We start from the raw sequence: 14,023 nt of genomic DNA, 5'->3' as shown, positions 1-14,023 counted from the left end.
TGGGATCCAGAGAATGAACTGCTTAAAAAAATTCACTCTTCTGAAAGTATCAGTAGTTTAAGTAGTAGTTATGCACAATGAATATTTTTAGTGTATAAGCAGAATGAATATTTCAACTTCCTAAAATGTGTAAAAACAATATAAGTGAAAGGCAAACTAACAGAAATGTTAGAATTTTTTTTTTTTTTTTTCATATATTGATATTCGTTCCCAGAAATTGTGAAAAAAATCTGATAACCTTAACTTATGTACTATGTTATAAACCCAGTGAAAATTATTTAGTACAAATCCATATTACGGTATTTAATTCTATGTTATTTGTTTAATTTTTTTAAACCACTTACCTTGTAAATAGTTTTCTATAATTCAGGATCCCTGTGGCCATCGATATTCTTTAGCTGACATCATTGTGATTAAATATACAATATAAAATAATTAATTGATTAATGGCGATCTTACTCGTGTTAATTATGTAAGCATGTGCGGCTTACAGCTGTTTCGGTGCTACTTGACACCATCCTCAGAGCCTACTAGATCTCGGCGCTATCTCAACTTCGCTGCTAATAACATTCGATACTCACCCTCCATATAGTAGCTGCTGGAAGTATTGCCTATCTTGTGTGATATTTAATTCACATCGCATCATTCACAAGACCTCTTTCATTAAACCTATTCACTATGTTTAATACTAGTATTGTTTTTCTATATGAACTGGGTAGCCAGGAAATTTACTTCTAAAATTTTCCCTTTTTTCTGCCACAAGGTTTTTTTTTCCCTCCACATGTATATTTTCAAAATGTGTAAATGACACACTGAATATGTAACCACTGCAAAAAAAAAAAAAAAAAAAAAACAAACAAAAACACAATGTAATGAACATGTATTGTGGGTCCCTATCACCACGGCATGGCGCGTCCTCAGGTTGTGGATAGAGGAGACGGCCTCCAGATATGGAGGGTAGCTGCGAATATATTGAATAAGCAGTCGTGGACAGCCGATAAGGGGTGGTCCTCCAGCTTGGGGGTTGGGCGAAGGGCTAACAACCCATCACCGTAAAAAACAGCTTGTTACGAATCCCTACAATAAGCCTCGGAATAGGACTGATTCTCTGGCACGACCACAGCAAAGGAATAAGGTTTTGAGATTTGGCACTTGGAACGTAACTAGTCTTTATAGAACAGGAGGGGTAACATTAGTAGCAAAAGAACTAGCTAGATATAGAATAGACTTCGTGGGAGTACAAGAGGTTAGGTTAGATGGGAATGGCATATCACAAATAGGAGATTACTTGTTGTATTATGGGGAAGGAAATAATAATCACCAATTAGGAACATGATTCTTTGTTCATAAAAGAATAAAATCAGCAGTAAAAAAGATCGAATTTATCAGTGACAGGTTATCATACTTAGTACTTAAGGGTAGATGGTGCGACATCATAGTTATAAATGCTCACGCCCCTACAGAAGAGAAAGACGACCATATAAAGGATAGCTTCTATGAGGAATTGGAACATACTTTTGATCAGTTACCTAGATATCACATGAAAATTTTATTGGGGGATTTCAACACTAAAGTAGGATAGGAGGATATTTTTAGACCAACTATTGGAAAAGAGAGCCTACACGCAACTAGTAGTGACAATGGAATTAGATTAGTCAACTTTGCCAATCGAAAAATTTAATTGTCAAAAGTACAACATTCCCCCATAAGGATATACATAAATATACTTGGAGTTCTCCAGATGGATTGACACACAACCAAATAGATCACATCTTGATAGATAAACGGAGACATACTAGTATAGTAGATATTCGAACTTTCAGGGGGGCAGACTGTAATTCTGACCATTATTTGGTGATTGGAGAATTAAGAGAAAGATTATCAGTAGCCAAGCGAGTAGAGCAACAAGTTAATATTACTAACTTCATTATTTTGAAATTAAAGGACGAGGAAGCTAAGCAAAATTATCAGGTCGAAATTTCGAATAGGTTTGCCACTTTAGAAAGTTCCGACGAAGTTGAGAAAGAATTAGATGTTAATAGCGTGTGGGAAAATATCAGAGATAGTATCAAAATTGCAGCTGAGCAGAGCATAGGTTATTATGAAACTAAGAAGAAGAAACCGTGGTTTGATGAAGATTGTTGCATGGTAGTAGAAAGAAGGAAACAGGCAAAATTGAAATTCTTACAGGATCCAGTTGAGGAGAAGAGAGATAATTATTTCAATGAAAGACGGGAAGCAAGTCGTACACTTAGGAATAAAAAGAGAGGTTACTTGAAGGAAAAACTGAATGAGGTAGAAACAAATAGTAAGAATAAAAACATTCGAGATTTATATAAGGGTATAAAGGAATTTAAGAACAGATATCAGCCAAGGGTAAACGTGATCAAGGATAAGGATGGTGACTTGCTTGCAGACTCTCCATCAATCCTAAACAGATGGAAAAACTATTTTGCGCAACTACTAAATGTACATAGGCCAAATAGAAATGATCGGGACGAAATTGAAATACAAACTGCTGAGCCATTTATACCCGAACCCACGCTTTCAGAAGTCGAAATTGCAATAGAAAATCTGAAAAAGTACAAGTCTCCAGGCATCGATCAAATTCCAGCAGAATTAATACAAGAGGGTGGAAGTGCATTATATAGCGAAATTTATAAGCTTGTACTTGCTATTGGGAAAAGGAAATTGTACCAGAGCAATGGAAGGAGTACATAATTGTGCCTATTTTTAAAAAGGGGGACAAAACCAACTGTGGTAACTTTCGAGGAATATCACTATTGTTGACGTCGTACAAAATTTTGTCGAATATCCTTTTGAGAAGATTAACTCCGTACATAGATGAAATTATTGGGGATCATCAGTGCGGTTTTCGGCGTAATAGATCGACTATTGATCAGATTTTTTGTATTCGACAGATAATAGAGAAAAAATGGGAGTATAAGGGTACAGTACATCAGTTATTCATAGACTTCAAAAAGGCATATGACTCGGTTAAGAGGGAAGTATTATATGATATTCTTATTGAATTTGGTATTCCCAAGAAACTAGTTCGATTAATTAAAATGTGTCTCAGTGAAACATACAGCAGAGTCCGTATAGGTCAGTTTCTATCTGATGCTTTTCCAATTCACTGCGGGCTAAAGCAGGGAGATGCACTATCACCTTTACTTTTTAACTTCGCTTTAGAATATGCCATTAGGAAAGTTCAGGATAACAGGCAAGGTTTGGAATTGAATGGGTTACATCAGCTTCTTGTCTATGCAGATGACGTGAATATGTTAGGAGAAAATACACAAACGATTAGGGAAAACACTGAAATTTTACTTGAAGCAAGTAGAGCGATGGGTTTGGAAGTAAATCCCGAAAAGACAAAGTATATGATTATGTCTCGTGACCAGAATATTGTACGAAATGGAAATATAAAAAGTGGATATTTATCCTTCGAAGAGGTGGAAAAATTCAAATATCTTGGAGCAACAGTAACAAATATAAATGACACTCGGGAGGAAATTAAATGCAGAATAAATATGGGAAATGCGTGTTATTATTCGGTTGAGAAGCTTTTGTCATCCAGTCTGTTGTCAAAAAATCTGAAAGTTAGAATTTATAAAACAGTTATATTATCGTTTGTTCTGTATGGTTGTAAAACTTGGACTCTCACTTTGAGAGAGGAACATAGGTTAAGGGTGTTTGAGAATAAGGTTCTTAGGAAAATATTTGGGGCTAAGTGGGATGAAGTTACAGGAGAATGGAGAAAGTTACACAACGCAGAACTGCACGCATTGTATTCTTCACCTGACACAATTAGGAACATTAAATCAGAGGCGGCTCCTCAGGGCAGGCAGGGTAGGCTAAGCCTACCCCAACACATTTGGAAAAACCTAAAAGTGGGTATTTAGTAATTACCCCAACACATTTGGAAAACCTTATATAATTATAATTATATACTCTTGTCTAGCTAGAAATTCTTCAATTAACTATGAATGGGATTTTTTGAGGGTTAGTTGGACGTTGCTTACTACTAGCAGTTCAATTTATCCCACAAGAATACACTGGGCAGATCACAATGCGTCTGAAGGTAGGCAGTAGCGAAGTTAGCCGACCTTCCACGTAACTTCAAATCTGGCCCTGGAGTAAGCATTAAAAGAGATCGCTATTCTAAATGCTTTCTTAGCGCATGCGTTCAATGCTTGAGCCAGCGCGCTTGGATTCTGCCTGCCCTAACGAGAACCCAGGAGCATTATCGAACACCTACGATTTGCGAAATTTCTGTTTGAAAGTTTCACAGTTGGAACATAGCCTTTACGAGTACAATAACAGTTTTTAAACAGTATGTTTAAAAAAATTTTTTTTTTAAACAGTGTATTTTAGAAAATGTGATTTTTGCAAGTACGTACTGTATATTAATGTTCTATATATTTGGTGATTTATAGTTAATGTAAGTGATAACAATAATATTATATTATGACTAATATAATAAGTGAACTGTTACGCTGTCCGTTTTTTCGCGTCGTAATTACATTGAAAAGAGAAGTATTTTGGACAATGGACGACCCACTCTTGCATTAAGCTCTATTGTTCATAAAGTCAGTGCTAAAGGTGCAAGAAAATTTCACCCTTCATGGTATGAAACACTCTATAAAATGGAAATATAAAAATTGGAGATTTATCCTTCGAAGAGGAGGAAAAATGAAAATATCTTGGAGCAACAGTAACAAATATAAATGATACTCGGAAGGAAATTAAACGCAGAATAAATATCGGAAATGCCTGTTATTATTCGGTTGAGAAGCTTTTGTCATCCAGTTTGTTGTCAAAAAATCTGAAAGTTAGAATTTATAAAACAGTTATATTATCGTTTGTTCTGTATGGTTGTAAAACTTGGACTCTCACTTTGAGAGAGGAACATAGGTTAGGGGTGTTTGAGAATAAGGTTCTTAGGAAAATATTTGGGGCTAAGAGGGATAAAGTTACAGGAGAATGGAGAAAGTTACATAACGCAGAACTGAACGCATTGTATTCTTCACCTGACATAATTAGGAACATTAAATCCAGATGTTTGAAATGGGCAGGGCATGTAGCACGTATGGGCGAATCTAAAAATGCATATAGTGTGTTAGTTGGGAGGCCGGAGGAAAAAAGACCTTTGGGGAGGCCGAGACGTAGATGGGAGGATAATATTAAAATGGATTTGAGGGAGATGGGATATGATGATAGAGACTGGATTAATCTTGCACTGTGTAGGGACCGATGGCAGGCTTATGTGAGGGTGGCAATGAACCTGCGGGTTCCTTAAAAGCCATTTGTAAGTAAGTAAGTATGGTATGAAACACATAAATAGCTAACAGGAAGTGAAGTCAAAGCTAAACTGTACTGTTGGCTATGTTTGTTATTGTCATCTAAAGAAGGTACTTGGAATCAGATCATATTTGTAACTAGGTAAATCTAAAGAGACTTGAAAAGAATTTGAATCCAATTTCAGAGATGTTGTCTGAACAACAAGGGTTGCAAGACAAGAGTATAACAATAAACTAGAAAAAACCGACAAATTATGAGACTGCTAATTGATGTAACAGTACTGTTATGTAAGCAAGAGTTAAGTTTTCGGGGGGCCATGATGAAAGCCAGCTCTCTTTGGGCCATGATGAAAGCCAGCTCTCTTTGAATCGCGGGAAATACATAGAAATGTTCTGTAAATTTTGCCTACCCTGGACATTTGACTACGAGCCGCCACTGCATTAAATCCAGATGTTTGAGATGGGCAGGGCATGTAGCACGTATGGGCGAATCCAGAAATGCATATAGAGTGTTAGTTGGGAGACCGGAGGGAAAAAGACCTTTAGGGAGGCCGAGACATAGATGGGAGGATAATATTAAAATGGATTTGAGGGAGGTGGGATATGATGATAAAGACTGGATTAATCTTGCACAGGATAACACTTATTTTTAGTTGACTCACTGCATGCCTTCTCTGAAGATTAACACAGCTGATTTTGGGGACTGGAGATTCACCAACCATGCAACTTTCACGTGGTGATCTCTATTTCTATTTCTCTTTCTCTCATTCCCTCTCTTTTGGCACGTACACAATAAGAGCTGATGCATGGAGAATAACATAAACACCAGTTAGGAGCGATGAAATAAGCTAAATATTGTGGGATTCATCATTCATGCAGATAAGGAAAGATGAACTCATGAGAATCAACATGTTTAGTGGTTAGTCATAAAATAGGGATGTCCCATTTTAAAATTTATTAAATGTATTAACATAAAATAGTACGCAGGTAAGTTTTAATCTGGTGAAGCATCATGAGTTTGAGGATGCAAGCAGTGGCAGTGGCAGTAGCAGTGGGGACCTCCCATTGGTCGACCAACAGAAACACCAGGAACATTTGCTGGAACTCACTGTAAAGTACATAAACTGTTTAATTATTTATTGTCTGTACTGTTAACCCAATGGTCCCGAGCTATATTCTCTTTGAGAAAATTAAAGATTAATTTCCTTTCTAGAATAATAGGTAATGTTTGGGGTCTTCTATTTGTACTGAAATGTCTCAGGTAGAGAAAAATTGATCTAAGGGAGAATGGAGTTGATGAGAAAAATTTTATTTCCTGACACTCCCATTTGGAAAGATTATTCATAACCCTGAGCATACTGGTTACATGATATATAACATTTTGGTTCTTTGGTTATTTGAGAATATTTTATGAAATTAATGTGTCATTTAGGTGGGGCAGCCATTAGCATTTGCTAGGCCCTACTCATATTACATTTTAGAGAAGGGATGGCAAAGAGGGATATAAGTTAATAAAAATCTCTTTGATTTTGTTAAAAGGCTTCTCATTTTCATTCTCTTTTTTTTTTATGTACCTCTTTTCCAGATATTTTGAACGAATTGGTACAAACACACATATTCAGTTTTATAAAAAATATCTATTGACGATTTATGTGCAGTGAAAAAGATGCTGCGAAACATTATGAGCTAAATGTAACAATAATTACTGATAATTAGACAACTTTGAATGTTCTGAAACAATTTTCAGCTGCACTTCCAATATATGTATGGAGTTGGAACTGGAAACGGCATGAGTTAACTTTGGATGAGCACTAGCCCATAAGGCACCGATTTGGTGCTATTCCTGGTACTATTCTGGAATCTGGTTCAAAGACTTAATGAACACAACAATAAAATCCAAGTTAGGATAGCCTGCACTGGGGATCGAATCATAGACCCTTTTGTATATACAGCTTAGCAGACAACTCTGTATCTAGCCCGCCAAGAAATTATTTTACAAAGTTTGGAATGCTTGCTCTATTACTCTACAATTCTCTCAGTTCAAACAGAATCTTACCTTCACTGGATTCCTTCATGCAATGTGTACACATATCCTTTCCACTATGCCTGCTTCCTTTCTGAGTTATATTTGCGAAGGAATCTTTCAGTCGCTTCTTATACTTATTACATTTGCACTTGAGAGAAAATTTATTCATACTAGGTATCTTGATCTCTCGGTGTGATGTAAGCTCGGAATCAATACATTTTTCTTTCACCAACGGACATCCTTTAGGGACGCAAATTTCTGAACCCTCATTTTTATTTTTGGCTTCAAGTGACTGCCATTGAATATCACCTAGTTCAGCTTCATATCTCTTCATTTGGTCTTGATTAACTTGTGTCTTCTCGTAAGGATGTTCTTGTGGTCTAGAATTAAAAAAATAATTATATAAATATAAATATTTATCAGTTTATGTCGATATATATTCTCATTACTAAGGATGAAAACTTTATATAGAAACATAGGCTATTTTGTTTGAGAGTATATATCACTGACAACCAACTGACTGCACGTGGTGCTGTGTGCAGGCATTGAGCATGGTGCAGGCTCAGTGCAAGCAGAGCAGTGGACGCTTACAGTATCTTCTCGGTAGTAGTGGCATCTCATAGATCGACGCCTGTTTATCATGGAAAGAAACCCGTTAAAGCGAAGGCCTTTGATGCCAATAAACAATTTTAATCCTGAATGGGAAGTAACATACTTCATGGAATGTAGCAAAGTTCTGTGAAGATTTTTCGAATTGAATGGCTGTCTAGAATAACGTTGTAAGTCAGTTTTTACAATTTGTCAGGAAATTAAAAATATGTTTATTTCATACTAACATTGTTCAATATTACAAAATAAGAGTGTTAGGTCTGTATTAATACTTCAGTAAGTATTCACACCATTATATATATATTGTCTTCATCTTCCAAATAACACAACTTTTTAAACATTTACAGTAGAAAAACGTTGTATGTCAATCCAGAAGAACAACGTTGTAAAGCAAAGAAACTTAAATACTGTCCATATTTCCTGGTAGACTCTTTATGATTGTTACATTTGAGTACATTAAATAATAATAATAATAATAATAATAATAATAGACAAATTTATATCATTAGAATCTGAAACAAATTACACAACTTAGATCATACCTAGCATCTCGTTTTGTTTACCTTTCACTACCTCGAACCCGGAACATGTACCTTCTCTCTATTCCTCTGCACAGAACATCCTTCTACTCATCATCTTTCAGCATATCTATTCCACGCCTCTGGAACTCTCTCCCTGACCATGTCAGAGACTGTCGGACAATATCAAAATTCAAATTTAAATTAAAAAATCACATTCTAGTTCATGGAATTGCTTGTTGAACACCTGTCATGTTGTGCAACTTCGGCTTAACCCATGACATATAGTAAATATTGTAACTATGCTGTTGTAAAATTGACAATTAATATGTAATGTATTTATTATTATTATTATTATTATTATTATTATTATTATTATTATCATCAGTTATCACTATCATCATTGCTATCTCGTGTTTTTTTTTCTTTTTTCTTGTATTAGCTCAATGAGAGCTCTATAGTGTTCTTTTGACTCTGTTGACCCTCTATAGGGCTTTAATTTAATATGTATTATTTTCTTCAGTGTATGTATTTCTTTTTTGAATTTATATTTGCTATCTGGTAGGATGGAAGAGAAGGCCTTATGGCCTTAATCCTGTCAGATTAAATAAATTAATTAATTAAATTAAATTAAATCATATGTTCAGGCATACAATATCATTATTACACAGACAAGAATCCTTTTTTTCTTTATTCTCTTATTAGGCCATGGCAGAATTCAGAGTAACCATGACCTTATCACCTTTAACTATTCTCCTTTAGTACTCTATAAGCCTACATTGACTTACAACCTTATTCTACTCACCAGTTCAGGTCGTTTCACAGCTGGTTTAATGTCACCTTTCTTCGAAGTATATTCTTTCCCCTGATCCTTTAGTGTCTTAGGTACATGTCCTTCCATTGAATGATATTAATCTTACGTTTTCCCTTTCTATTTACGTTTTTTTATGAGACCATGTGACACGCTACAAGTATGACTGTCCGCCATTTTATTTGCGTTACAACGTTATTCAGCTCAGCAACAGAATCTAAATACTACAGCTCTCGAAGTAGTGTGAATATCAGCAAGACAATGACATCATATGATGCAAGATGTGCGATACAACATTTTTCAGCCGAAAACTCAGTTTGGTCAAAAACGGACTTATGTTATTCTAGGCAGCCATTCAATCAGTGGCGGCTCGTGGGTATTGAATTAAAGGGGGCTGCATACAAAAACAAACCAAGCAACTTACGTTATTTAAAGATTAATTCCATGCGCCTTATCTTGTAAGTTGTGTTTAAATGAGACAGGCTTATGTTAGTAGATTTACTGGCATTTAAAAGAATCCTACGGACAAAATTCCGGGCGACGCTGATATAATCCCTGCTGTTGTGAGTGTCGTTAAATAAACCATAATTTAATTTTTTATATGCAGATTTGAACCATAGAAATATCTAACTGGCGATGATTAATAAATGAAAAAAATAACTGAGCCAGAAATTGAATTCAGGACATTCAAGAGTACGCACCAGAGCGCTTGCCTCATTTATTGTGATGTTAGATGTTTTAGAGTCCATTATGGTTTGAAAACATTCTAGCAATGGCTCCTTGTTCTCATGAACAACATTTACTGTTCTCATTTTAAATCCATCTTGTTGTCCCAGCTGATGGAATTGTCTTTGAAACACATTAATCTAATACAGACTGTATGGAGATCGAGAGAAGAAAGCAGGGATACTGGATAAATTATCAAAAAATATGCGAGCCTTTGTATTTTGTTTAGCGGCTGTTTCCGTTATGAGATTCAACTGATGGGCACTTAATTTCACATTTTTCCTGAAATGTTAAGATACTGAACTGAATAGACTGTAAATATTGTACAGAATTAAACATTGTTGCACTTGTTATACTCACAACATTAAAGAAAATGTATTTAAAACTGCGCGCTACTGACAAACTGCTGCAAATTTTGCAGCGCCTGGAAACTCTGGATTCGCGGCAAGGGGCAGCAGGGAGGAGGGATAAAACTTATGCGCAAAGCATCCGAGACGAGACTGGCAGCTCCAGGGGAGGAAGTGGCTTCACCCTATAGTCCTTGTCTCTTGTTTCGCTCTGGCAGCACCAGGGGAGGAAGTGACTTCACTAACAATTGCGTGCATGTCATTGTGAGCGAAATGTTTTTAAAAATTCGAGCTGCTAAATAGAGACTGTATAATAAAACGAAACAAGAGCAACAAATGTCTGGGGGTGCTGCATCTCCGCAGCCCCTCTTCGAAAGCCGCCCCTGCATTCAATTATTGGAAGAGATAAATTTGTTCCTCGAAATGAGTGGAGAACTTGTTGCAGAGCTGGAAAATATAAATTGATCGCAATGTTCTGTAGTATTCAAGCTTTCAAAAATATACTGTAATTATGGGAACGTCAACTGTCCAATGGCGATCCCGGTCATCTTCTCAGATTAGCACGTTTGGTCCGGGACTCTGATTTCTTAGAGATGGGCTGTTATGTTGAACATCTCCAGTTTTCCTATGAATGACTTAGGAGATGGATGGGCTGTTATGTTGAACATCTCCAGTTTTCCTATGAATGACTTAGGAGATGGATTTCAAGATTTGAGTCACCTAAAAATGGATTTCGATCTATTTACTACACTGTTTAGCAAGAATATTGATGATATTCCCAAAGATGTCCCACTGGAACTAATCAACTTGAAATGTGGCATTGAGTTGGTTGATAGTTACAGGATCAGACGTAATTTGCTAGACTTTTACATCCGATTTCGTTAGTCAAGATTCCGTCGTCTCCATAGGCATGAGGCGTCTTTAATTTCAATGTTTGGTTTGGCCTGTGTGTGTGAAGCTTTATTTTCAGCTATGGAACGTAACAAAGGCTATGAAAGAACCAACCTCAGTGACCATAACTTAAAGTGTGCATTAAGGATTCAGAGTTGTGTTTCATTATGTCCAAATATAGTTCATAACGCATAAACCAAACGATGTCAAAAAACAAGAGCATGTGCCAAGTAAACCTGTAAGATCAGACTCTTAATTGAGATATGTATCCATTGCACAATTTATATCAATTTAATCTGAAACCATCTTACCAGTATTATCGTTTGAATTTGTAAATATGTTTTGTTTACATTTTTCAACATGCCCAGTGTATAAAATACAGTGCGTAGGAGTTTCATTTGTAAATTGCTAACTTTCACTGACAATGTATCGTTTCGTTCTTATATAATTACACTTAAAAAGATGTTGCAAGTATATGCTACAATTAAGTTGTATTCAGTTATATTGGTTCAATGTATTCTTTGTAGTTCTGTAATGTAGGTTATTTGCATTTAGTTGTTTAGGCTATAGGCCTAATTTAGAGTTGGCACAAGCGGAATAATGAACAGTGTTTATCAAAGTTCATGATGCATTCTTCTTTACTATCCGATCATCTATAGCAGGGCTGGGCACTGGGAGTGAATCCAAATTCTAAACGAGGACACTTAATATTCATCCGTCACAGCATCAATGCTGTGTGTTGTTCGGCAGGGAAGAAAAGGGATGAAGAGAAGTCATATGGCTCCCCATGAGAGAGTAGAATTCGCTCTAGTTGCCCAGCCCTGATCTGTAGTGTAATTGTGAACTCAACTACAGATTACAGAGATAAGCAGGCCGCTACTGCGCTATGATCCCACTGACACAGACCCTGCACCGTGAGCACCGTGCGCACAGAAGTAACACAGCATGCTTGCGAGTTGGTTGACGGTGGTATATATGTTGCTGATTTTTAATACGACAGCATTTCACCACAAATGCTTTCATATATATAAAATTTCATAGGAAATACAGATACATATTTCAGGGTTTATGGGACAGGTACCGGTATTTGATGTATTAGAGAATATATGTGAATATTTCAAAGTGTTTATTAATTCATTATTTATCTGGTTGTCAGTACCATACCTGTAGTAGAATTAATGCTCATATTACACATCTGTAATATTAAATTTAATCCACCGCTGTGGAGTAATGGTTAGCATGTCTGGCAGTGAAACAAGCGGGGACCACCACCACCACCACCACCACCACCACCACCACCACCACCACCACCACCACCACCACCACCACCACCACCACCACCACCACCACCACCACCACCACCACCACCACCACCACCACCACCACCACCACCACCACCACCACCACCACCACCACCACCACCACCACCACCACCACCACCACCACCACCACCACCACCACCACCACCACCACCACCACCACCACCACCACCACCACCACCACCACCACCACCACCACCACCACCACCACCACCACCACCACCACCACCACCACCACCACCACCACCACCACCACCACCACCACCACCACCACCACCACCACCACCACCACCACCACCACCACCACCACCACCACCACCACCACCACCACCACCACCACCACCACCACCACCACCACCACCACCACCACCACCACCACCACCACCACCACCACCACCACCACCACCACCACCACCACCACCACCACCACCACCACCACCACCACCACCACCACCACCACCACCACCACCACCACCACCACCACCACCACCACCACCACCACCACCACCACCACCACCACCACCACCACCACCACCACCACCACCACCACCACCACCACCACCACCACCACCACCACCACCACCACCACCACCACCACCACCACCACCACCACCACCACCACCACCACCACCACCACCACCACCACCACCACCACCACCACCACCACCACCACCACCACCACCACCACCACCACCACCACCACCACCACCACCACCACCACCACCACCACCACCACCACCACCACCACCACCACCACCACCACCACCACCACCACCACCACCACCACCACCACCACCACCACCACCACCACCACCACCACCACCACCACCACCACCACCACCACCACCACCACCACCACCACCACCACCACCACCACCACCACCACCACCACCACCACCACCACCACCACCACCACCACCACCACCACCACCACCACCACCACCACCACCACCACCACCACCACCACCACCACCACCACCACCACCACCACCACCACCACCACCACCACCACCACCACCACCACCACCACCACCACCACCACCACCACCACCACCACCACCACCACCACCACCACCACCACCACCACCACCACCACCACCACCACCACCACCACCACCACCACCACCACCACCACCACCACCACCACCACCACCACCACCACCACCACCACCACCACCACCACCACCACCACCACCACCACCACCACCACCACCACCACCACCACCACCACCACCACCACCACCACCACCACCACCACCACCACCACCACCACCACCACCACCACCACCACCACCACCACCACCACCACCACCACCACCACCACCACCACCACCACCACCACCACCACCACCACCACCACCACCACCACCACCACCACCACCACCACCACCACCACCACCACCACCACCACCACCACCACCACCACCACCACCACCACCACCACCACCACCACCACCACCACCACCACCACCA

At 39.4% G+C, this 14,023-nt stretch overlaps 1 protein-coding gene across 4 annotated transcripts in view; it reads right to left on the bottom strand.

Moving 5' to 3' along the window:
• Positions 1 to 14,023, bottom strand: part of LOC138699872 (uncharacterized) — a 35,345-nt gene that overhangs the window by 4,523 nt on the left and 16,799 nt on the right. For all 4 annotated transcript variants that reach the window (XM_069826070.1, XM_069826071.1, XM_069826073.1 and 1 more), the window contains one exon: positions 7,360 to 7,709. In XM_069826070.1, the coding sequence (XP_069682171.1) occupies positions 7,360 to 7,709 (350 nt within the window). The remainder of the gene's footprint in view (positions 1 to 7,359; positions 7,710 to 14,023) is intronic.

This window comes from Periplaneta americana, chromosome 5 (assembly GCF_040183065.1).
Source record: "Periplaneta americana isolate PAMFEO1 chromosome 5, P.americana_PAMFEO1_priV1, whole genome shotgun sequence".
Classification (NCBI taxonomy): Eukaryota; Metazoa; Arthropoda; class Insecta; order Blattodea; family Blattidae; genus Periplaneta; species Periplaneta americana.
Note: the sequence above shows the minus strand (reverse complement) of the source record. Positions and strands in the feature narration are given on the sequence as shown.